Raw genomic sequence first — 25,135 nt, 5'->3', positions numbered from 1 at the left:
CAACCATACTTGAATTAAGTACTTCCGAGGTCGTATAATAAATGCGCATGCGCAACCCCCCAAAAACAGAAAGAAAGAAACGTTAGATTTGTACGCCAGAATCAACCGATTATACAGTATTGAATGCAAGAAGAACAATCTTTTCGCCAGCAGCTTGCTGAGAGTTATGAATCGACCGCACATCTCGTGCGGCAGTTGAGCTAGGTTTCTTTCAATGTAGCTAACAGGTAAGCGAGCAAATATTCAGTTGGGTTTGGGATGGCGGAGGGTGGCGGTAATGTAAACGTTAATTCGTCCGGGCTTCCACCGGGAGACCCGCAGCTCATCGCTATGATTGTGGAGCATCTGAAGAACCGGGGGCTTTTTGATGAGTTCCGTCGGGACTGTTTGGCTGATGTTGATACGAAGGTATTCAAGCTTTGCTACAGTAACACACAAGCTGCTCCTTATTCCCACCTGTTGTCATGCACATACACAAAGCCATTGTTTTAAGTATTGATAAAAACCCCTTGATATGTTTTATCTAATAACTTGTTGCTGTTTTAAGGTGGGTTATTTTACACTTGCTTTGCTTTCCTCTGTTACTGTAGCAGTATGATGACTGAGTTGACACAATTGTTGCTCTTTTCCAGCCTGCCTATCAAAACCTGAGACAGAAAGTCGACAACTTTGTCACATCCCAGTTGAGCACACAGGACTGGAACCCGTCCATCAACAAGAACCAGATGAGAAACGGACTGAGGCAAAGTGTTGTCCAGTGAGTAATATCTTAAACAGCCTCTAACAGCTTTTATGAGTTGGTGTAATTAAATAGAGGCTGTCAAGGTGTTTAGCATCTTCCAGACACGACAAAAGTATAATGCAGGTTCAGTCCGTCAGCTATATGCTGCAGTTACATTTTCCTATTTATAGCGGAAAACTAGAACTGTGCTTGACATTTGTACTACGAGTGTTCATGTTGTGGACTTTTGGCTTTATAACTTAGTAAATATTTTACATGCTTAAGAAACTAAAGGAAAGATAAAAAGCAAACAAGAATAACATTACCTCATCAGTTATCGTACAACTGCACAGGGCTGTCTGAAAATTACCATCATTTTGAAAAAAAGGTGAGATGCTGTGTAAAATGTAAATAGAAATACAATCCAATTATTTGACAATTCACATGGTAAAATGTGTAACTTTCAGCATTTGATTCTACAGTGAATACAAATATTTATCTCTGAGATAATTCCATTCTGTTTTATTTCCATTTCACAGCATCCCAACTATTATGAAAGTAATTGTACATCTAATGTCCACTCATATGTTATAGTTTTGAGTGATTCTCTTAATGCCAGTTTGTGTTTTGTTGTATTTTTCTTCTTCCAGATCAGGCATGCTGGAATCGGGTGTGGATAGAATCATAGCTCAGGTTGTGGACCCCAAGATGAACCACATTTTCCGGCCACATATAGAAACTGCCATTCACGATTTCCTCTCAGGGGAAAGGAAGGAAGAGAGCACCTCAACTTCTAACTCAGCACCATCTGAACAGACAGAAACCCAAGAGGTCCCTTGTGCCTCTGGCCCTAAAACTCCCTGAGGTGTATCTAAAAACTAACGTTATGTCTAAGTTAATCGATTAAGAAACAGAGTTTAGAAGTCTGTATTTCCCCTCTTGCTACAGGGACACATACTGGTGTTCACTGGTCTGCACATAATTCTGTATGACTGCATCAGCCTTTTTAAAGGTGCAGCATCAGAGAAGTGGAGGATGAAGAGGAGGAGTTTTTCCTTTGGCCTAACTTGGATCGATTAGAGGCAGGTGTGTTTTAATTGCCTGTGTTGCTGCACTGGGCTACTGCTGGAGGGCTTGTACAATGCAACAGGTGCATTGTCGCTGCACTGCTCTGCCTTTTGTTTGTATCTGTTCATTAATTTTCTGGTACTGGCCTTTTATGTGTTATTGCATTGTTTTCTCAGTTGGCAGTTTTGTTCTGTTCATGTGCATTTTCCAGTAATATGATGGCTGTTAATATTTTAGGCTTTCAATTCATCTCCACTGATTTAAATGATGGCTGAAGTCGACTGGGTTGCTGATTTTTCTGTCTTTAGGGTTAGTGTACTGCACTACAAGTCCAAAACAGGGTGTCAAATTTGATTATTGAAATATTTGTTAGTAAGTTTTTGATCCGTAAGTACAGGTTCTCATCTTCCATCACACCATTTTAAGTTTCCTGTTTTTATTTTAGCATGTATTTAGATTGTAGAATTGACTGTGCATTCTGATGGCTTTAATAAAAACAGGTGAGATCGTGTTCCTCTCTGTTTTCTCTTATGTACATGTTTGTAATTCCTTCTATGTCAGTGGAAAAAAATCATTTTGATTTGAAATAATAATACCAGCATTAATTTACAGTTGCACATGCCTTTGCTATCCACTCATTCAAGACAGGGATGTAACTAAAGTATTACTATCTGCTGTTTTGAAGTCACGAGTTGCTTTCAGAGGTCATTCACCATCTATTTTAACCATGAGGAAGAAGGTCATGATGTTTATTCGGGTTACACTAGAACCCGGTTAAACAAAAGGGCGAAAATACTTCATGTGGGCTCTACTTTCTAAAGTAAAATGATATAATGGTTGTGGCAAAAGTTAGTGAGCTTCTTACTTTCACCATCAAAGCATGGCTCTATCAAACAGGTTTGTAAAAATGTAACATGGAGTCAATCAGTGGAGATTTGTGAGGACTGGAGGAGTTGCTGATGCTTAGTGTGAGTTTAGTGTCTATCCAGGACAATTATAGCCTTCTTCATTTTAATGGATTTTAATACCAGATACTTAAAAGAAGTGGCTTATAAACATTTGCCACTCACTGATATATAAAAATCATAAAAAATAATACAAAAGTGACAATTTAATAAGTTTGTCTCATCTGTTTATTTGAATTCTCTACACCAAATTTTAGGAATTTGTAAAAGTAGGTTTTAATCGAAGTTAATTTCTATAGCACCTTCCCAACAATGCTTAAGTTGATCAAAGTGCTTAAACAGATAAATACGAAACACATTAAAACAGAAAATATTAAAGAAAGTGCTAATGATACAAGACATAAAAACAAAGTTGGTACTAAAAGTCTTTATTGTGAAAAATATTCTGAAGTTTGAGTTTTGCAATTTGTTATAAAAGTCAAACAACACAAGAACCGAGGAGGCAGCTGTTCATAAAGGCTCATTTTATCACAGCAGATACTTCAGTCTGTTCTGTGTATGAACATGCAGACATGCAGAATGTTGTTTACACAACATGAACATGTGGAGTACAAGAAGGCCCCCCATATGTACTGTTTGCACATTAGTGAACCATTTGGGGTGTGCGAGTGTGTGTTTGTATATGTGTTAGGTGAAGGGTCATTGTGTGGGTGGTCACTGGAGGTTGTGTGACTAAAGCTGAGGGATGTTTTGAAGCAGTAGGAGGCTGAACAAGCGCAAAGAAAAAAAAACGTCCAAACATTAGCCCCCATACAAGTATGTCTTCCCTTACTGGGCCTCTATATGAACACATATACATACACCCTGTCCCTCTACCTTGACCTCCCACTGACACAAATATAAACATACACACTCTTGCTTTCAATCACAGTCACTGAACGCCGCATAAATGGATGTCATGATGACAGAAAAGACATAAGATGAGGTTTCATTGTTGTTTCATTTCTGTCTGTTCACTGATATTCCTGTAAAGCTGATGAAGCCATCAATGTTATCTGACTTTTTTCTATAGCTTCAGTGGAATCTTAATGATTTACAAAAATGAACATAGCTCTAACTCTATTGATTGGCACTATATTCCTTAGGATCATATTTATTAAGATAAATCAAACAAGAAGCAGGGTCAATCTTACATAGAAGTCTTCACAATAAGCACATTTGAATCAGAAAATTCTCCTTCTAATTTGGGAGATGGGAGAGCTCAACCTGGGACTATATACTTATTGTTCCTCACACTGGCAAAGCTCCATCTCTTCGGTGAAAGCTGGAAAAACACACTGTAAAAGGTGTCCTTCATATGATTGTACAAAGTTTCTGGTACAGGCACCAAAAAGATGGGAAATCTCCTCTGATAAAGTTCCTGCTGCTCATCTAATAGGGCTCTTTTTTTTAATCAGAGTTGCTTCCTGCAGACCATTAGATATGTGGAGATTTAATTCACTTCCTCATTTAGTTAATTTTTGAGACCACAAGACAACACCCACTTATAATATAAATAGTCCATGATTAATATGTTAAAAGAAAGAAAAGATGAGAACGTGTGTGGCATTAAATTGGGTAAGCTGGTTGGAGGCTGCTGACTTCATTTTAAAATAATCTAAACTTTAAAAACTCAAATTTAACCTCATGGTTAAAGTTAAAATTTTCACATTTTAACTGGAATGCAGTCTTACGTTTTTCTGTAAGAGTTTATCTGAATTCATGCTTAGGGTCCACACAAAACGGGTTTACAGGTACGTTTAAAATTATTCCTAATATGTTTTGTGTAGTTTAAAGATAGCAATACTATAATACTGTAAAAAAAACGGGCAATTTTATAGAAAAATAAATAACTGTTGCTTCATGAACATGTCTTTGACTAGCATAATGTCAGAATTATGAGCTTCAATAACACTGGAGAACTTGACCCTACTCATGTACATTTCTCTTACTGTTAGTCTGCGTGCATCATACGTTCTGTGTTGCACGTCTCCTCCCGCCGAGAGAGCCGTATGGGAACCCTCAAACGCGCGCGCGCCCTCTCACTGGTTAATTGAGAGCGGTTTTTTTTTTTTTTTTTTTTTTTTTTGAGTAGCTGACCCCAGAAAGTCGGACATTTTTCATCTTTTTTCGGATAGTTATTGTTACTGACAGCCTCGTCCTTCCGTTCGTGGTGTGTTATTTTGCTTTACAACGACACGTTTACTCAATTGCATTAGGTCCGTTTTTACCATTGTGCTAACTAGCCATATCTCCCTCTGTGATAAACTTTCAGCTCCACGTGTGCTGCGCGTTCACAGGGACGTGCTGTGATTGGTGGAGACACAGGCTCCCACTCCTGTGAACGCGCAGCTTTCTCGGGGCTTTATATGCCAGCATTCATGTCGCTGCCACATTGTACGGGCAGACTCCCACAGCTTCATCCCACTAAATTATATGAACCAGAAAATAAAACAACACCCCATAAAGACCAAACTATCAACAGATATCCAGGGGAATATGTCTGCTGTCTTGTTGTTGCTGCTGCTGGCGTGTCATCAGGTGCTGGCTGTGAATCAGCGTGATCTCCAAGAGAAACAAGGCAACCAAGGCAAAAAACGACTTTCTTTGCAGAGTACAGGTGAGTTCGACACACAAAATCAATTTTCAAACATAATTATCTTTATCTTTATATATATAGCGAGCTAATAGAATATCAGACTAATGAAAGCATGTCTCAGAGGTTCAGAGGAAGAGGAGTCCCCTTGATGTGCATACCTCAGGTGTTGTTTCCCATGCAAAGTTTGAGAAAAGGCTTTCAGAACCTCCCCACGCTTCTGTCCGGCTTTTAAACCCCACGAAACGAGAAGCAACTCCACCCTCTGTGTGTAGCCAGTCAGTCGAAACCGTTGCACGATGCGGCCGTGCGCCTGACCCGGGTCATGCCGGTGAGCGCTCTTCTGTTTGCCCTTCTGTTGAAGTCATGTCGCAGCTCCGCTGGATCCATCCTGTCTAAAGATATTCCTCCGCTCCAACAGCAGGATGGTATAGACCAGGAACAGTAAAAACGCAATTAAAGCTGGTGATATACGAGCCCAGCAAGAGGTGACTGGTTTAACAGCTGACTTTAGTGTGCTGCAGAGAGCCAGACGTAAGGGGGAAAAACATTTTCTAGACATTTATTTTGTTTAAGGTTAGTAAAAATGTGACTTTAATGCAAAAGTCTTCACTATTTACATCAAATGAATAAACTGAAATGGCTGATTCTGTAATTTTGGGGCTATGTTGTTAACCATTGTGTTAGACTCTTAATCAGCAGAAACACAGGTTGTATATCTGATGCAGTAAAATGTTGAAGCATGTAAGTTCCCACTGTCATCCTGATATGTAATTTTATTGTAAGTGCATTTGATTTCTCAAATCTCTCAGCTGAAATTCAGAGCTGCCTGGTGAGTTCAGGGGATGTCGGCTGTGGGATGTTTCAGTGTTTCAACAACAACTCCTGTGAGATCCAAGGCCTGCACCACATATGTCTCACTCTGCTGCACAACGCCGGCCACTATGATTCGCAGGTGAGTGATTAGCACTACAGCCACACCTCATTTCACACACGTAGATCTTAAAATGAAGATTTGCCATCAGGTTCCTCTGCACTCAGGGGCACCAAGTTCTGAAACAAAGTTCAGAAGGAACTTATGAGGAGGATCAGAGAAGACATATCAGGATACATATCTTTATTTAATTTTATCCCCATCAGTCATTAAGGTCATTTGTGAGGAATGCTTGTTGTATAAGGATCTTGCATGGTAGCATCAGTTACAGAACAATCTGAGACTGGATATGAAATGAGAGAAGGAACATCTTGTCCACTTTACGAGAATAGAAACATACAAAAAAGAAATACATGATTATACGTCCCAAGAGTGTAAGGATTCTTGAGGGATGAGGTTTGTGCCATTTCTTGAAAAAACGTATTTATGCTTTGGAATTACTAGGATTTTTTAACTGATTGCAATAAAAAAAAAGGTTTCTGTTTTTTTGTTTTAAGAAGGGAGATGCAAGCTGCTCCATCCATAAATAAAGATATAATCTGACATTTATAAGAAAGATTAGTTGGTGTGAAAAATGCCTGAATGACAGTTTCCACAGGACCTTGAAAAGAGGGATGCATTGATGAACTAACTAGGAAAGGCTACTTAACCATTTCTAGACATCTGACAGGGTTTGAAACCCCAGTAAAATATTCTACATGTTCTCAAGAGTTGGTGTCCAGTAAAACTTAACACCAACCGCTCGACGTCAGACGAGTTATAAAAGAATCCAAAGTCAAAAGCCACACTACAGAAATTTCTACATCTTCCTAAACTCTTATTTATTTTTGTGCACTATTAAAAACACACTGGCCAAGAAGTTTTTCATGGATGGAACCCACTGATGGTAACACAAAGCTCTACTGAGGCAAAGGCACTTATTAATTAAATCACATCTTAGCGTTATGGAGGACTACTACTGTATGTATATGAAGCCAAGCCTCCTTTGTAATCCAAAAAGAAAATCTCACATTCAACAACCCTCTTAGGTAAGACAGCAGATTCCACTGATTCCACACATGTCATCCTCATCCATCCAGGGTAAATCATTTGTGAAGGACGCGCTTCGGTGTATGGCTCTCGGACTGCGTCAGCGCTTCAGCTGCATGAGCCGGCGGTGCTCTGCAATAAAAGAGATGGTGTTCTTGCTCCAGAGAGAGTGCTACACCAAACACCATCTCTGCCTCGCTCTGCAGGACCATGTGGACACCATGGGAAACCTGGTCCAGTTTCACTTGATGTTTCCCACAGGGTGAGAGAGACACACAAGTATACACACACAAATCAATAACTGCATAAGGAGCTTTTATGAGGATTTAAAGGCAAAGCTAACAAAAGAGGCCTAAGTGAAACCATTCTACTTTCAAAGCATTTTAAAGCTCTGGTATGTAGCATCTGAAAGCAATAATACCTCCTCTCTAACAAATACACAATAACTTAATTCAACATTTTAATTAAAACAGAGGTTTTTTTTATTATTACTGTGGTACAGTGTCCTGTCAGAAATGTTTTCTGGATTGTGTCAAAATTGGCTTCAAAGCTTCTATATATCATCCAGTAGTAATGGTACCTTAGATTTAACAGTTCCATGTGCTGCATGCTTTAATAGTCCTCATACCATTGTGGATTTAAAAGCTTGGGCTGATACGAAGCTGAATGGTCCCTCTTATCTTTAGCTTGGTGGATGAAGCATTTCTTATCTCCAACAATAATTTCACATTTTGATTCTTTAGACCACACCAAAGTTTTCCTTTCCCCTCAACTTCCCCTCAGCTCTTCTCCAATTAATTATGGCTCAAAAAGGGTGGTGGTGTTTCTAAGTCTTATTCCTTTTTTATTTATTTGTAGCAACAAGCTGAGTTCACTGACAGCTGTTTTCAGAAGCGTTCTTGAGCTCATGAAATGATTTCCACAACAGAATCTTGTCCTTTTTTAATTCAGGTCTTGCCTGGTTGCAGACCTTAAGATGGGCCTGGACACTTCTGATATGCGACAAATACAGCACTGTTTGAGAGCCTAAAGATTGTAGATGTGCTGATTTTCAGCCTTGTCCTTTGCTCACAGAGATTTTCTAGATTAAAAAATCTTTAAATGACATTATGGGGTATAGATGTTAAAATCTACACAAGTTTTATTTAAGGTTAGAAATACTATGAGCTATTTGCCCATTCATTCCTCATCAGTGAGTGATTTTGTAAGATTCTGCTTTTATACCCAGTTGGGATATATATATATATATATATATATATATATATATATATATATATATATATATATATATATATATATATATATATATATATATACTTTTATGTGGTGTTGCAACTTCATTTGAAAACAGGTTTGTCTCGAACAACTTTATGCAAAGCCTCTGTTTTCTTTTTCACTGGAACTCAGAGAAGTCCTGAATTAACCGTAAACGTGTGTTCCCACCCCACCAGGCCATACGTGGAACTGATGAACTTCCTGTTGAAATGTGGAGATGAGGTCAGGGCGTGGGTCGGACGGCGGCTGCGGGGGCAGTGTGAGCAACACTGGGGTGCTCTGTGCAGCAGCTTTGCCAACTTTTGCTCTCACAGCCAATCAGACAATCTGCAGTATGCCACGACTCCACAGTCCACTGTGCCTTGGCCTATCACCGACCAGGGATATCTGCAGCTGCCAATCAGTGGGGGTGAACTAGAAGACATGAGTGAGGGCCGGCATATCAACAACGCTACTGTATCTGGTCTCCTTCTGGCTGAGAAATCCAACACCACTGCTTCTTAGACAGACGAGTCACTGAGAGGTGCACACATGGTATACACAGATTATGCACTTATTACATTAGAAGTAGAAATAGTAATAGCAGTACTTTTTGAAGAGTAATTATCGTAGAGTTCCAGGTAAAAACAATGCAGCATAAGTTATTCAGTTTGTTGGATATTTGTCTCATATTCATATTTTTCTGAACATATGATTTTGTACAAGGACAGTCGTCTACCTCACTTCAGTGTTACAGTTAACTACAGGGACTATATCCCATAGAGTGTGAACACATACACACACAGGTCAAACCTACAGAGTGTATCTGTATTTCAAGTGCAGCTGATGGCCCCAAGTCAGTATTCTGTTTATTTGTCTGGTTTTGTATTTATAAGGATTGTTAAATTGTGCACCATGCAGTCAACATGCTATCGACAGTCGAGATGCCGTCTGCAGGAAGGGAAGCACTCTTTGGTCATGTGTTTTATAATGTACTATTTTAATGATCACAACCACACCACGGGTCTAAGTGTATCTTTTAAACTCAACTGTAAACTGTGTTAAATGTAATTAAACTACAATGATGTGATTAAACATAGAGAAGTGTGTTGGGATAGTTTTATTTATTCAAAATGTCTTTTCACACATTCACAGTTTTGCATCTGAAATTGTGATATGTTGGATATTCTAGCATCTCCAGTTATGCATCTCTCAGTATGTCCAAAATACTCAACCTGATTCAGAAAGAAGACTTTTACAGACATGGTCTAGGTGTAAATGTCGATCAGGACCCAGTTCTGAAAACGAGAATTTCCTCAATTCCACAGCTGCACACAAAGGTGATTTCAAAATTTGTGCTACATGTGGAGGTTCCTGATTTCTGTAACATAGCTCGATAGAAGATGTCCATTTAGGATTCACGTGTTCCTTCCCCTAAAGTTAGGCTTCAGTCTGTCTCCTTGATATGCATTTAGAGTAACAATGATCAAGGTGGGGAAAGAACCATTTTGGAGTCAAGGAAGAAGAGCGGACGTGAAGAAGGTTAGCTTAACGGATGTCAGACTGGAGGGAAGAAGGCACGTCGACAACTTTAACAGCATCTTTGCAACACTCAGAGTAGACTCAACACTTTCAGAGCACACAATGAAATGTTAAAAAATATACCTAAAGTTATTGCATACTCTGGCTGTGATCAGTAGGCTTTAAAGTGCTTATCCAAAATAATTTTCTAACGGTCACAAGCGAAGCTTTAACTTCTAACAATTCAGTTAACGGCATGAACTCAAGGTTCAGTCTACATGACACATTCACCCAAAAGTTCTTGGGAAAAATCAGGCAGTGTGTAGCTTTAGTTTGTGTACACACAGGGAGTGTGTACACAAAAATAAACAATGACTGACTTTTGTAAAGCAACATTTTGCATATTGTACAAGGTAAACTGCTTTCACTGCCTCCATGAAGCGCAGTCCAGTCTTGCTGTTAGTTCCAATACTCCATGTGAGCTGTGATTTTACTTTACACCTCCACATGGTAACCTCTTACAAGCCAGAGGTGGACACAGCTGGTTCTCTAGATGAAAGGGAAGAGGCGTTTCTTGAGGATGTAGAGAACAGTGGCGAAGAAGAGAGCCAGAGCCAGAAAGATGAGCAGCTTGTCTGTCAGCTCCCGTCGATTGTACTTCAGAATAAGTTTCCTTCCCAGGTGGATGGTTCCTGTCATGTTTTTAAACTCCTCGTTAGTTTCTTGCACTGTTCTGGAGGAGGTAGCTGTGTGGGGGAGAGAGAGGGGGGAATTTGGAAGATTTGTTGGAAGACCAGTACAGAGATTAAAATTAGACTTACCTTTAATAGAAACAGCCTAAACCTGCCAAAGGTACATGAATGCAAAGCAAATAAAGGTTCTCTTACCCAAGGTACCAATGGTGTCCTCACTCTGCTTCACCTGTTCAGACATCATCCTACAGATGGACATCAGACTCTCTGTGATGTCACTACTGCTTTCAACAAGACTTTCCTTGGTTACCTTCCTACACATAAAAAACATGGAAGGTGATGAAACGGTAGAGTCCAGAGATGGAACAGTAATTATCTGTTATAATGTTTTCACTACAAAAAGCTTGCTGGAATTAAAAAAAAAAAAATTTGTGAAGTAGTTTAAAACAACCTTCTACTAGCAGAGCAAATGCAGATAACTTTATGATATATATATGTATATATATATATGTGTGTGTGTGTATGTATGCATAGAGAGAGAGATGTTAACTGTAACAAATAATGACCCAACACAGATTAAATTAATTTAATAAGGAATTTACTGTAGATATAAGGAAACATTAACAAGTATTTCTGTTCTTCTTACAATACAAACTGTTATCCAGAGCAACTGCCAGAGTCTGAGGACCAAAAGTGTAAATTCTGTGATTGGCAGACAACTTGCTAACCACCTAAGCTGCAGCCTTCGTTACTGTTGAGCTTTGTATTATTTTAAATATTGAAGTTACTATAATTGTTCTTTTACAGTGTTAAATATGTACAGCTGACCACGTCTTTGTCTTATAAAGGTAATATTAGATTAGCAAAATAATTTCTAACTTCTTTACTTGTCACCACTGTGTTGAGCTGTAACCACAGCTCTATGAACATATAAATATGAAAAGAAAAAACTTGAGGGGACAATGAACATTAAAATGCAAAGTGAACTGGGCTACATACAGGCAGACTAAAGACAGTCTACATTACACCTGTAATAATTAGAAGCAAAGTGCTTTTTTGATTACATGAATGGTATAGTTGTATGTTTGTGTAAAACATAGTTGGATTTAAGTTATTAAGTTAATCAAAAGAGCTAGCAGGAGTTATAAATAATGCATGCTGGTTCATTACTGGGCCTATAGGGGGGCATAGGTGAATCATCACATTTTTCTTTTCCAAAGTGTAGAAAAATCTAGAAAAAAAAAAAGATCCAAGATTTTAACAGGAAATGAGCTTGAAGCTAGCCGATATTATGGCAACATTAAATCTCCTTCTGATATCTACCAAATGCCCTGCCATAGAAACTGTAGCACCACAGCTATTTCTAACTATAATATAAAGCTTGATGCCATGTCAGTACCAGCAGAACTGTTCTAACCTCTGTCTGGCGGTCTGGTTTTCTCCACTGTGCAGCAGCTCATCCTTCTCCATGTTGTCTATAGCCAGTTTACAAGCCAAGTTAGCTTTCCTCCATGCTATCTGGTTACTGAAGTCACAGAAAGGACAGCAAAGAAATCAAATGAATAAGCTGCAGTTTTAGTTTTCATTTTCATCTTTCTGCGTTAGTTCTACTGCTTACAAATATAAAGCTAACACAAAAGCTGTACTTATTCATTTTATCACTTACATTTATCTCCATATCAAAAGTCATATCAGTTTCAAATATAGTTTCTTTTATGTACAGGATTCTAAAAAAATAAAATAGATTTACATAATAGATTTCTTTAAAATTCAAAGTAAGTTACATCCACTTAAAAATGCTGAAGGAAATCCAGTTACAAATATTAAATTCTGTAATTTTGGAATCTCGTTTATCTGTGAAATATGTACAGTTAATGATGTTGTAGCAGCAACAATTAATATGCAGTACTATCTTATTTATAAATAACATGCACCAACAAAAAACATACACCAATAAACCACTTTGTTGGGATTAATGTTGTAAAGGAAGTCAAGAAATAAAGTAAACATTTGTGTCTGCGTGCTTGTCCAGACACCTCAGCATTTGCCGCCGTTGGCTTTCTGTCTCTGCCATGATGGCCAGTCTGTCTGACTCTCTGTCCTGCTCTTTTGCCATCTGCTCCAGATCCTGTCAATAACAACAAAAATAGACATCATATAAAATATTTCAGATTTTAGGCAACAAATTAGTCAGATGCAATGCAGCTTTTATGTGTGACTGAAGCTCAACCTGTATCCTGAGCCGCAGCTCACTGAATTTTTCTTTGACCTGAGAGTTGAGCTCCATGAGAGCAGTTTGAGGCCCAGGACAATCCCTGATGTCCTACAGATAACACACACAGATAATCAGATATTATTATATTAGAGATATACAGTAAGTACAGTTTGACTAAAGATGACAGAAGAAAATGTCTGAAAATGTCTTTTCAGACCTAAAGAAATACATCTTCTGATCAAGTCAATGTGATAACCAGAAAATTAAGTTTGTAATGTCAGCAAAATATACATTTAGTCTAAAAGTACTGACTCCTACATTAAGAGACTACATTGGACCATTGTACAACACATTTTAAAAGGTCATTAAACCGCTAACAACCTATTTAAGAAAAAAAAACTAAAGTTACAACTGTCTTCTTGTTGCTAAGCTAACGTTAGCTCTGCGTTCAGAGTTCCTGCGTGTGCCCACGGCCGCTTCTCTGCAATAACACCAACAGAGCATTATGAGGAACACATAAATCATCCATTACGGCTCGTACCTGTATGAGAGCCTTTATTTGCAAGTCATATTTGATTACTTCTTGTCCACATATTCTGACGTGAACCAGCGCCGAAGACGCCATTGTTGTTTTTGTACGGCAAAGTGTACGGTCAAAATACCAAATTCCAAAAAAAGGCGAAACAATCACGCTAACCTCAGCAGAGTAAACCTAGCTGTTTTAACTCAATTATCACTAAATATTTTAATTAAGATTGGAAATTTGACCATAATAGCTGACTGATTTAAATTAATACTCAGTGGTACTCTCACAATTATCAGTATTGTTTAGTGGCCTTTAAAAGCCCATTTAAAAGTTAGTTTGTAAAAAAAAAAAAAAACTATATTTGACAAAAAATTATTTTGCTTTTGTTATTTTTTTTTATATTTTTTTGTGGTGGTGTTGTGTGTGTGTGTGTGGGGGGGGGGGTGTATATGATAACATATGCACATATTAATCATTGTATGCAATATATTAAACAATGTCTTAATCTTTACAAAATTGTTTGTACTTTTTTTCCACACTTTTAAGGAATTTAAAAAACTATAAAACCTATAAAATATAGGTTGTTTAAAATATGCAAATAGTCAAATTTTATTTTATTTATTTATTTAACTGATGAGTGACTCATGATCATGACTTGCAATGATGCAAACATTTATTACAAATCAGAAGGTATGCTTAAACAATTTTAGTTCATGTAGTGGAAGGTTTATTATTTAGTTTTGAGAGTGAAATGCTCAGAAATTTAGATTAGTTGTTATTAGCCACATTTCCATTGCCAATTTCCAAGCCCTACTAAATGTAAAGAATCAATTGAATCATGCCTTTTGCTTGTACAAAGTTTTTTTTTTAATTCATGGGGGAAATAAGGGGGGGAAAGGAGGGAAAATATTATCCACTTTTTCCTACTTTCAAAGAAGTTTAGAATTCCAAAATACAAGTTATGGTAAACTTAAAATCTTATTTTGACCAACATAATAATTAAAAACAAAACTAAACCTATCAAAAGAGTCAGATAATGTCTTTATCAGCTTTTAGAGCTCAGTCTATCGGGGACCCTGAGATAGTTTTGCTTTGATAATAAGTTTGAGGCAAAAAGAAAAATGTTTTAAAAGTATATAGTTTTTCAAAATAAAAGATCATTCACAAACAGTGTAGCTGAACACAGAGATCAAAATTAGGAAAATCAGCAGATATTGTTATCATATATTTCTTTGATGAAAATAAATATTAAAGAGATACTTGGTAGGATCCTGTCAGCTCCATCTGGAACCAGTATTATCAGGCTGTCCTGAAAACTGATTAAAAAAAAAACGGTGCCACTATTTCATAATTAATGGAGTAAAAAATGTTACACCACTCAAGGCTCAAGAGGTGAAATAAGTTAAGATTTATTTTCCAGAATGGATGAAATTTGCAATACTGGGTGTCACATTTAAACAGAACTGTTCTCCGTACTTTATACTATTATATCCATCAATTGAAATGGACAAATGTACAAAATGTTAGTTTTTAAGTCATCAAACCAAGTAAACAAACAAGAGTCAGCATGGGGTGCTAATGGTTTTATTGTTTTGATATTAAAATCAATAAACATAATCAGACTAACATGGTTACAAGCAGAGCTGCAGTACCAACTCCCGGCTGATACAACAGAGACAAAAATGATTACAAAAAAGAAAAAAAGAAAAAAAAAAACAGAAAAAGAGGCACAATAACACAACGGAGATTCAGGGCAATTGTCTGTAGGATGTCGAGCAGCCAGAGACCAAAAAAAAAAAAAAAAACTGTCAGAAGCTCTGAAACAGAACGGACTGTTACAGTACAAACCGAGAAAGAAAACAAAACATCTTTGACATCTCAACGCCTGTGCATAAAGCCACCAACTGTGCCTCCAAGAGAAAAAATATATAATGTAAAAGAAAAAGTTAGTCAAAACAAAAATATAAACCCAGCACAACATTTATTACACAACATAAATAACAACTGTCAAGATATTGTATTTGAACAGGCATATATGTGAACTACAAATATAGACGTCATTGCTAAGGAGGATCAAGTTAGTTTCAGCAGGATACACTTTCTGCAGGTTTTGCTTCTTTATGAAATTAGAATCACCAAGAGATCTATTATAGAGCACTTAGCAACGAAGTACAGCCTTCCTACCGAGACTGGGGAGAGGAACACACACAGGACTAACTACAGAAAGATCCCATGCTGTTGATCTTGTCAAATAAGTTACCATACAAGACCAGGAGCATAACAATAGCATGTAGCTGTGGAGCTCAGGATGACCGATACCTCCCACATCCTCTACATGTTTGGCTTGTATGGATTTCCTATAAAATTGTCTGACTGTCTGTTGTTATTTGACTATAAAAAGAGAGAAAAGAAACAGATGTTTTAAGATAAACATTTTGTTAAATGTCTCTTGCTCCGTGCATTTTGGCAAGTCTGGAAGAAGATGTAGATGATGAGTTGGACATGAGTAGAAATAGAAAGAGTTTTGTTTTTATTATCGAGGGTGAGTTGTTGTTGTTTGCTTTTGTAAGATCAGTCTGCAGAAGAGGAGACAACATCTTCCCCCATCATTTACTGCAGGGGAAGGTGAGGGGTCTCTGCCCACCAGCCTTTAATGACCCCTGGTTAATCTCAGGGGCTCCCTGACAAGACAACTGCGAACCAAAGCCCTTCTACAAAAGAAAATAAGAAAACAAAAATGAAATTAAACTTAAAATAAAGCACAGAGAAGGGAAAGAACATCTGTCGCAGTCAAATTTTTCCCACAAATCTCACTAAATGTCCCCACAGAGGATCGAGAAAGCAAGCGAGCCGACTTCTAACCTGAGCTTCAGAGCTACGATACGCCTAAACCTCAGTCAAGAGTTCTGACACAAGAGTTGCTTCAAGGTGCGGTTCGGTTTGGTGAGCGTATAAGCCCGGCTTAACAACCCTCACACAACCCATATCAGACCTCAAATTACAGAACATTTCATGGGTCTCACAGACAGCAATCACTCAAACTCAGTTGTAAATCTCTTTCCACATGATAGGAAAAAATCACTACAAATTTCATTCTGGGAATTTTTTGGTCTCTACACTGGTTACAGAGCAACCCCACAACAACCATAAGATTCAAAGAAGGCATTAAGCCTTGCCAGGAACTAGTTCCTGAAAGTCTTTGGACAACCTTACTGTCTCCTGTGTGTGTCCTTTGGACTAAGCTGAACTTACTGATGGTATAATTTTCATCCCAAAGTAAGAAATTGCATAAAGGAATTTCCAAAAGATTATTGGGAATATTGGAAATAACTTCATTATTTTAAAAACAAATGAACTTGTGATGGAAATGAGTGGACATGTTTAAAATCTGACTGATTCGTTTATCTAAAATTCCTGTTTAACATGATTCTTTTTGGCCATGTAATACTTTTTTTTACAAGTTACTTGTGATGATGTTTTTAAAATTCAATGTTTTCAAGATCTGTAACTTAATTGTTCAAAGGGTCAATATAAACTACTCACCAAAAGTTAGGGATGTTCAGCTTTTTGTATAATGTCAGAATGAACCTAAAATACATTATAACCTTTAACAGTGAATTCAATTGGACTTTGTGCACATGTACAAGTTTTCCATATTGAAGTACTTATTGCACAGCATGCTTTAGACCAAGACGACACCTAACACATGACAAGCTATTGAGTTACTGTCATTTTTATGTTGTGGTATACCCACCATTGTTGTTAGCTTTTGTTTCAATAATCTACTGACTATGTATACTTTAATAATCCCAATTGGGAAACTCTTTCTCTGGATTTGACCCATCCTAATTTGACCAGGACCAGTGAGCTACTATTTTTATGGCACACAGGGGAACAAGTTAGGGTTAAGAGCCCTGCTTGGGTACTCACTGTGGTCTTCCTATGTTGCTAGTTATTAAAATTATTTGGGGATGAGGGAATTACCTTTCTATAATTCTACTTAAATACCATACATTCATATTATAATATCAGCAGAACATAAACTTTTTTCATTATCTGTAAATTTCACCCAAAAGTTGAGCATACCAAACTTTTTGTGAGTAATTTATAACACAATGAATAAAAATTAGAAATGTGATTTCTGTTTTTTGATTTCTGTCTGCAAATCTCATGAGAAGTCTCTGGCTCAAGGATGCCTGCTTCTTTAGATTTAATAACTTGTTTGGTTGCAGGTTAAATAAAAGGACTTCATAAATAAATAGCAAATAATGGCATGATCACAGGGGTCAGAGAAAAGGGCAAAACATAATTTAGGGGGAAAAAATGAAACATGCAACATTTTACTGAGTCAGAGCATGAATATAAATAATATTAATAAAAAAAAAAAGTTTAAACATACAAGCAAAGACAGCAGCCATAGAAAGATTCACAACATTCAAGATCCATCTAGATCCTGATGACCAGGGTCTCCCTCTAAGAGCGCCAAACAAACTCGAACAGGAAAAAAGCTCCACCAGACACTCTTGTCTGTCTGTGTGATCCTGCTGAGGAAGACTAGTCTACATTCATCAGCAAAGCAGCAGCAGCAGAGTTACACCTCGCTACGTCAGCATACAGCAGTGCAGCAGTCAGAAACACAAGACTGACCTGTCATCAACAGAAAGAACAATATGGCTAAAATTCAACACAGCCATGTTACTGTAGCACCCAGCCAACAGACAGATTAGCACCACAGTTTACCTCCATGCTCAGTATGTCGCTTCATTCGCAACCAGCGACTCAGTGCCAACACTGACTTCAAGGAGGGTCTGGCACTTCATTATAGCAAAGTTAAGAAATGGAAAGTTCTTCTTTATTTTTTTCTGTCATGAAAAGGTCTCAAGAGGCAGCAATACGGTGCTCCACATCAAAACCTCAGAAGAAGAATGCATTGTTATTGACCAGTTAAAAAGCACGTCCAAGTCTCCCTCTGTCACGGACACAGTGGAAGTTTTTTCTTCTCTACACAGACACACCAACAGTGATAGCAGCAGCAGCCAATACAGAAAACACAATAATGTGGCATAGTGGGCAGAGAAAGAGTTAAAAACAGAACCAGGTTTCCCAAAACATCAAGTTGAACGGCAATTTGTCTCTTCTTCAGTAATACTAAAGGGAAACTATTGAACTATCAAGACATGAAAGCTCTGATCTGCTGTTAAGGATTGATTATAGAAAATGGGGTTAAGGTTTTCATCTCAGAAATGTTCTTCAAGTTTACATTTTGGGAAACCCAGCCCCTTGCTTCTGTAGGGAAACCCCTTCAGACTGACAAAAGGTGCAGATTTGTGTTCTCATATATTTGATTAAGGCACCTGGTTTAGCAGGCATCGTATCTCAAAATGTCGATTTTTTTTGTTTGTTTTTTTGTTTGTTTTTTCTTCTTATATTTTCCTGGTAAGTGTAAAAACCAAGTGCAAAGTGAGTAACGTTGTTGGTCTTTTGACTGGTAGAAAAAAAGAAGGTTTGGAAAAAACAGGGAAGGGGACTGTGGGATATATATATATATATATATATATATATATATATGGTAAATATGTCATGGGCACCCTTGGACCAAAATCTGAAGTCTTTTTGTGCTCATTCAATAGCAGCAAGTATGAAATCATGTGACTGAGAGTACAGAGAGCTCCAAAAGCCATGCAACAATTTTGTGACGATTATTTCCCCATTTTCTAAGGGACTCCAGATGTCACTTGATTCTCTCAGTGCTAATGCGGGAATCAGCATGCAGAAACATAAGTCCTGCTGCTTTCTTGTCTCAGAGAGGAAAATGTGGAGGGGGGGTAAGCACACAGCCTCTGAGGATCAGGTGTTTTTGCAAGCAATAAGAACATGGGTTCAAACAACTCAGGAAACATTTGAAATGATACAAAGGCTACTTAAAGCCAGACTCAGGGGTCTGACAACACAGCCAGCAAGAGGTCTTTACAAACCCAATCGTTTAAGGAAATTTGGTAACACTTATTTTACAACTGTGTACAATCCTAAGAAGTTTCCTAAAATAATCACTGCTTGTAGTTTGGTAGCAATTATTCTTAAAAAACTATCCTTCAATTGTCCTTATCCTTCAATAAAACATCTCTGTTACAGACACATCAGGCTGTAATCACGACACTGACACACCCTCTTATAAAGATGTCACAAGCGAAAGAATTGTTAAATATTAGCAGTCATGTGGAGCCATGCCAGCTGAAAAATGTGTCAGCGAACACTTTCACTAATTGGTACCAAGTTACATACAGGAAGGATTTGACTTCTGGAGATGATTCTAACAAAACATTAAATTATATGTCTATGCTTTGATGCTAAAGGTGTTTTGTCTGCTATGACCATGGCAATGGCTGTGGTGTCAAACCCAGGAGACTGGCTTTTACAAAAGAAGTAATGCTATGCTCAACAACAGCGATCATACAGGTCAATAACACAGAAATCACCATTCTATTGTTGTTTAGAGCAAGAATCTGTGTGAATCTTCCTCTGATTGGTCCAACAGTATAATCCTGCCATTAACCAATGAAAATGATCGGGGAGGGGGGCACTACTTCTTGTGTGATGAACAGTAATCAGCACCATGTGACAAACCCCAGTTGGATCACTGAACACCAGTCAAATCCTTCATGAGGGGAAGATGTTGCAGAATTTTTTTTTCTTGTTTTTAATTAATTTTTATGTGTTTGTTGGCCTTTGTTTTTACTTTGTGTAGAGCATTGCACCATAGTAATTGACATTTATAATTCATAACACACACAGACAGTATATTGTACAGAGTAAAGAATGGCGACAATAATTGGAATACATAAATATATTTTCTTTTTGATTTTATATGTCACCACATATGTCAGATAGAAGAACAATATTACCCTGATTTGCTGAAGAAGAGCTTTATGGATCCACGTAGCTTTTATTGGACAAGAGTAGCACAAAATTACACACTCTATTAGCTTAATAAATGACTGTATAGGATTAATGTAATCAGAAATAAAAAGAATAAGGAATAGTTTTACTGGCGTGGATTTCTACTCATTTCCTTGACTGTTAAAATGCCACAGAGTCTCCTGGTTTCAATGTAAAGTTGCACAGCTTGCGCCTAAATGTAAAAACCTTTGAGGACTCTTTCTTGAACCAGCCTTGTGATCGACGGCAAAACACGGACACCTCATTTGTCAGCTGGCCGCCAACCAGCGGCCCTGTAACCACTGTTGACCCCCTACCAGACTTGGTTTCAAATCATAGCTGAAAAAAATGCTTCAAATATTATCCCAAAAGACACACGTCAAGTTGTTTGGATCTTTGAAGCCATTTTTCCAGAAAAGTTTCACCACGTCTGCTGCTTCGGTCGAGGTTGTTTTGAGCCAATCGGGCTGAATGATTTATGTTGTTGTTGTTTACCATACTGGCAGAACAATGTCATAAACACAGGGCATGCCCATTAGCTACAAACATGTCTGCCATGTTTTTATTTTCGTTTGTGTGTATATGAAGTTATTTCAGAAGGCAATAAGTGTCCGGATTGAGTCTCCATTTGTAATTGGCTTGCCATACAGTACAGTGATATAGTAACTTCCCCCAAGGCAGCCAGGAACAACATCGTTCAAGCGTGCTCTTCCTGGCCGCCCCAGGCTACACCCCACCTCATTAAGTCACAAGTAGAAATCAGTTTACAAATGATAACAATATAGCTCTCTGAAGAAATGTGTCTACACTGTACATCACCCTGAAGAGGAAGCCAAAGCAGAATCAGTTTTTCCATAGGAAACCTCTACTGAAGGCAAATGATTCATGACGCCAAGGGGGTCAGCATCAGGATCAACGTAGGGGCCCTGGAATCAAAACCCTCTTTTTTTTTTGTTTTTTTGTTATGATTTTGTTTTAAGACCACAAACATACTATCACACCATCCCTGACCAGGACATAGACCTATCCTGTCAAGACACTGGGCTTCCCAAAGCCAAGCAATGATACGCTTTCACACAACAGCTTATATCATTTCTCGGCTCCAGAAATATGTAGATCTAACCCTCGTCAGGCCACACACCTATTCCTTGCTAGCTCATAGAAATAGCCATGTCAGGTAATAGACTTATCCAAGCAAGTTGTCGTCAAGTACACTTGCAGCATTCACACAAGGCCATTTAGCAGCAAATGGAAGAAAAAAAAATGCTTCTGTTTGTTTTGTTTTTTTTTCTTTTTTGGACAAAGTGCTTTGCTTTTTAAACATATAAGATAGAGTAATCTACACATATATCTAACATTTAAAAGATACATGTTAACTCAGTTTATTTACAAAAATGAATCACTACTACGTAAAATAGCCGAGGACAGTAGGGGTGAGCAGGTCTTTAGGCTACAACTAGTCAAAGAAGTTAAATAAGTATCGCGGAAACTTGTCATTCTAGTTTCAGAAAAAGCACCATTTCTCCCTTTTTAGACGGAACGGATAAAATACAAACAAACCAAAACCTCCCTGTAATCAGAAATCCTTCTGTAAAGGAAACGGTTATCACTTCAAACGATCTCGAATTCAGCCTCAGATTATACTCCCGATTATATTTGGCTGTCAAATGACTGAACTCAGGTAGAATTTTGACACTTCCTTGGAAAACACTTCCTCTGAGGGGCCACAACAGGAAGATAAAACATCGGGCATGTTAATAGGTTGCACAGTGTGCCACTTTATGGCCTAAAAAATGTATTTGGAGAGGAAGGCTGCAAGGCTAAAGGCAAGGTGAGGCCAGACAGGTATATTCAATACAGCAATGCAACCCCAGAGGAAACAATTCCTGGAAATGCAAAATTCAGCTGGCTTTATGGTTAACTAAATAAACGATGGGAAGATCTGGATCCAGATCAGTGTCGTACAGACTCAAATAGCTTTGGCTTTCTTACAGCATCTAAGGCAGCACAACAGCTGGTTCCTCATCTGCACGCACATCTCCACGGCGTCTGTCCTCACTAAAGACAGCATGACCTCATTCTCCTCACTGACCAAGGCTTTGCTGCACTGTGTTTAAAATAAAGCAGCCCTGGGTCACTGTGTTTTACTGTTAGCAAAGAAAAAGGAAAGGGGTCAAGTGTATGTATTTAGATCAATCTATCAGATTTGGATCTAAAATGTTTTCCTCTCTTCCTCCCCGTCTCCTTCTCTGACCAGTAAATGCTTCCATAATGACAGGATAGCTAGCAGAAAGCTAAAATACAAAAATATAATGAGAACTTTTTTTTGTTTGTTTTTGTGGGGTTTTTTTCCTCTAACTTTCTTGATGCAAGGATAGGCTTTAGAAATGTGTCATGCTTAAAAATTAATAATTGTCATGAAAAGTGGCATTTCACCATTGATAGATATATCATTAATATCTCTATATACAGTACTTAAACACAATTCAGTTAATATTTCGCTTGTGAACTAGACCTTGTCTACATACAGAAATCAAACACGTGACACAGGAACATTTTGGTTATTGTTGGTGACATTTTGACAAACAAGCAAAAATGTAACATAGCTTATCTACTAGCGCTCTTGGTTTTTGTCCTAGCTAGCGCCATTAATACACTTATCATGTGGAGGGAGGAATCAGTTTAGGAATGAAGTGCTTCCTAAGCAACAAATCTACAGGAGAAGCCCATAGACGGGGTTAATTTTCAGATTCAAAAACACAAATGAATGTTCCTTTTCTGTACAGAATTGGACCCAAGCTAATTTCACAGTTCTATGAAGTTCCCTGACCCTCCCACATTCCTTACATTCAATACGGCGTCAGGTAAGCTGTGCAAAACCTTACTTTAACTGGCTGGTCGCCATGTCGTTGCATGTGTCTTTGGTACAAAAAAACAATCAAAATATAGTGTGCAAATATTTTTTTTTTAACTCTGAACGAAAAATATTTGTTAACCCAGCCCCCGATCCCCAAACACAGAGTACCAAAAACCAAAAGTATTCTATTGCAGAGCCCTCCTATATACACAGACTCTGTGGCATCATGCAACAAGAGCTTCCATTTGTTTATGTACATTCAGTATATCTTTAAACAACTGAAACACACACCAAACCCCACAAGTTTGTCTCTCCTCTTATTCACTAACACACTTCTCTTTTAAGCTGGACCACAAGGAGTTCTGATCAATCATTTTCTTCTTGGTCAGCCCTTCTCACACACACACACTCACTCAGACTCACAGAGAAACACACATACATACACAAGGCACAATGAATAGAACTCTGATCAAACACTAGTATGAACACACCACACTGTCATCACCACAACTGCCTGGTCAACTCTACTGTACATAAAAGGGGAGCCGGTGCCTGGGAGACACTTTTATATACAGTTTCCTGGAGGAGATGGATCACCGTTTAAGTTGTCTTTATCATGGTCATCTTCCTCACAGTCCATCTGTTCCCATTACTGGCAAAATGCCCTGTTTTCACCCAGTCCAGTTATAACCAGCACAAGGTCATAAAGCACCATGCTACAATCATTTGCTCCCCACATGGTCAACCTACTGGTGTTGCATTGTCATAATCAGCCATGAAAGCTTTCTCCTATCCACCACAAACTATAAAACCAGCAGGATGTCTTTCACTTAAATCTTTTTTAACTGACCAGTTTCTTGTTCTACCACTTTTTTTTGTCTGCGTTAAGCATTAATTTGCTGATAGTATTTTTTACATCAGCAGAGCTGATTGGCAAACGGGATGGCATGAACATATTTAGGCCTTCACTACAAAATATCTCCTGCCACCCTGCTTTTTTTTTCTCTCTGCAGCTTTCTTGGCTACCAGAGCCAATTTTATCAAAGTGCTTAAGTGAGTGGGCAATTTAACAACCTGGAATTCTTTTTTTTTTTTCTTTTTTTCTTTTACCATTTGGGGTGAGCCGCTGTAAAAAATGACAACTGGAACTTATTCAATGGTTGACAGTGTCTGGCATGTAACAATCCTTCCTCATCATCATTACCACCTCAAACAAATTGAGTGAAAGTATTCCAGTGGTGTAACTGTCTAAGTCCTGCACACCAACCCAACACAATGCTCTGTTAAATACACCTAATATTCACCAGTGGATTTAAGGGACGTGCTATTAGCTGTACACCTAACCATCACTTGCTTTTAGACGTGCTTCTCCCAACAGGCGGTCACAATGGGTTGGGAGACAGTGATGAGCCGACTCTACACGCAGCGTGCAGAGACGGGAAGCTAGGGTGTGTGCCATACGAATGCATGGCATAAAACAAGCACACATACATACACACTGGGAGTGGTATGTGTGCTTGTGTGACTAACAATGTGCATGTACTCTGGGTTGGAGGGGCATGCAGAGGGGACCATAGTTACAATGGGACAGCACGGTGGTAATGTTTAGTCCACTCCTCTCAGTGGACGGCGGTTTGTCTAGATTTTGGAGGTGGGGACTCGCAGGCCGACCAATCCGCCAGTGGGATCACCACGTCCGGTGTTCTCCAAGATCTTGTTAACAAAGTCTGAAGTCTGCCCAGCAACAGGTGATGGCACTGCACTCAAAGAGACACAAAGACAGATTCAGATATGCTCTATGTTAAAAAACAAGAAAGTTTCAGAAAATGTTAATAAATCTTC

The 25,135-nt window shown here is 38.2% G+C and overlaps 3 protein-coding genes across 8 annotated transcripts in view; 1 reads left to right on the top strand and 2 right to left on the bottom strand.

The window, feature by feature from the left end:
* Window positions 1–70: 70 nt before the first annotated feature.
* Window positions 71–9,637, top strand: LOC121654617. Its single transcript, XM_042008832.1, has 7 exons — window positions 71–408; window positions 633–757; window positions 1,372–1,582; window positions 5,056–5,353; window positions 6,142–6,284; window positions 7,343–7,554; window positions 8,744–9,637. The coding sequence occupies exons 1-7, from the start codon at window positions 259–261 to the stop codon at window positions 9,069–9,071; spliced, it is 1,467 nt and encodes a 488-aa protein (XP_041864766.1). The 5' UTR covers window positions 71–258; the 3' UTR covers window positions 9,072–9,637.
* A 14-nt stretch (window positions 9,638–9,651) lies between these two features.
* Window positions 9,652–13,631, bottom strand: bnip1b (BCL2 interacting protein 1b). The gene is made up of 6 exons (XM_042008216.1): window positions 13,516–13,631; window positions 12,990–13,082; window positions 12,796–12,887; window positions 12,177–12,284; window positions 10,955–11,073; window positions 9,652–10,813 (listed from the first exon to the last, which is right to left on the bottom strand). Exons 1-6 carry the CDS (start codon window positions 13,597–13,599, stop codon window positions 10,617–10,619), a joined length of 693 nt encoding a protein of 230 aa, XP_041864150.1. The 5' UTR covers window positions 13,600–13,631; the 3' UTR covers window positions 9,652–10,616.
* Window positions 13,632–15,068: 1,437 nt separating this feature from the next.
* Window positions 15,069–25,135, bottom strand: part of crebrf (creb3 regulatory factor) — a 32,161-nt gene continuing 22,094 nt past the window's right edge. For all 6 annotated transcript variants that reach the window (XM_042007468.1, XM_042007469.1, XM_042007471.1 and 3 more), the window contains one exon: window positions 15,069–25,050. In XM_042007468.1, coding sequence (XP_041863402.1) covers window positions 24,932–25,050 — 119 coding nt within the window. In that variant the 3' untranslated portion in view covers window positions 15,069–24,931. The remainder of the gene's footprint in view (window positions 25,051–25,135) is intronic.

This window comes from Melanotaenia boesemani, chromosome 15 (genome assembly GCF_017639745.1).
Source record: "Melanotaenia boesemani isolate fMelBoe1 chromosome 15, fMelBoe1.pri, whole genome shotgun sequence".
Taxonomy (NCBI): domain Eukaryota; kingdom Metazoa; phylum Chordata; class Actinopteri; order Atheriniformes; family Melanotaeniidae; genus Melanotaenia; species Melanotaenia boesemani.
The sequence above is the reverse complement of the archived record's forward strand: the minus strand, read 5'-3'. Positions and strand labels throughout refer to the sequence as shown.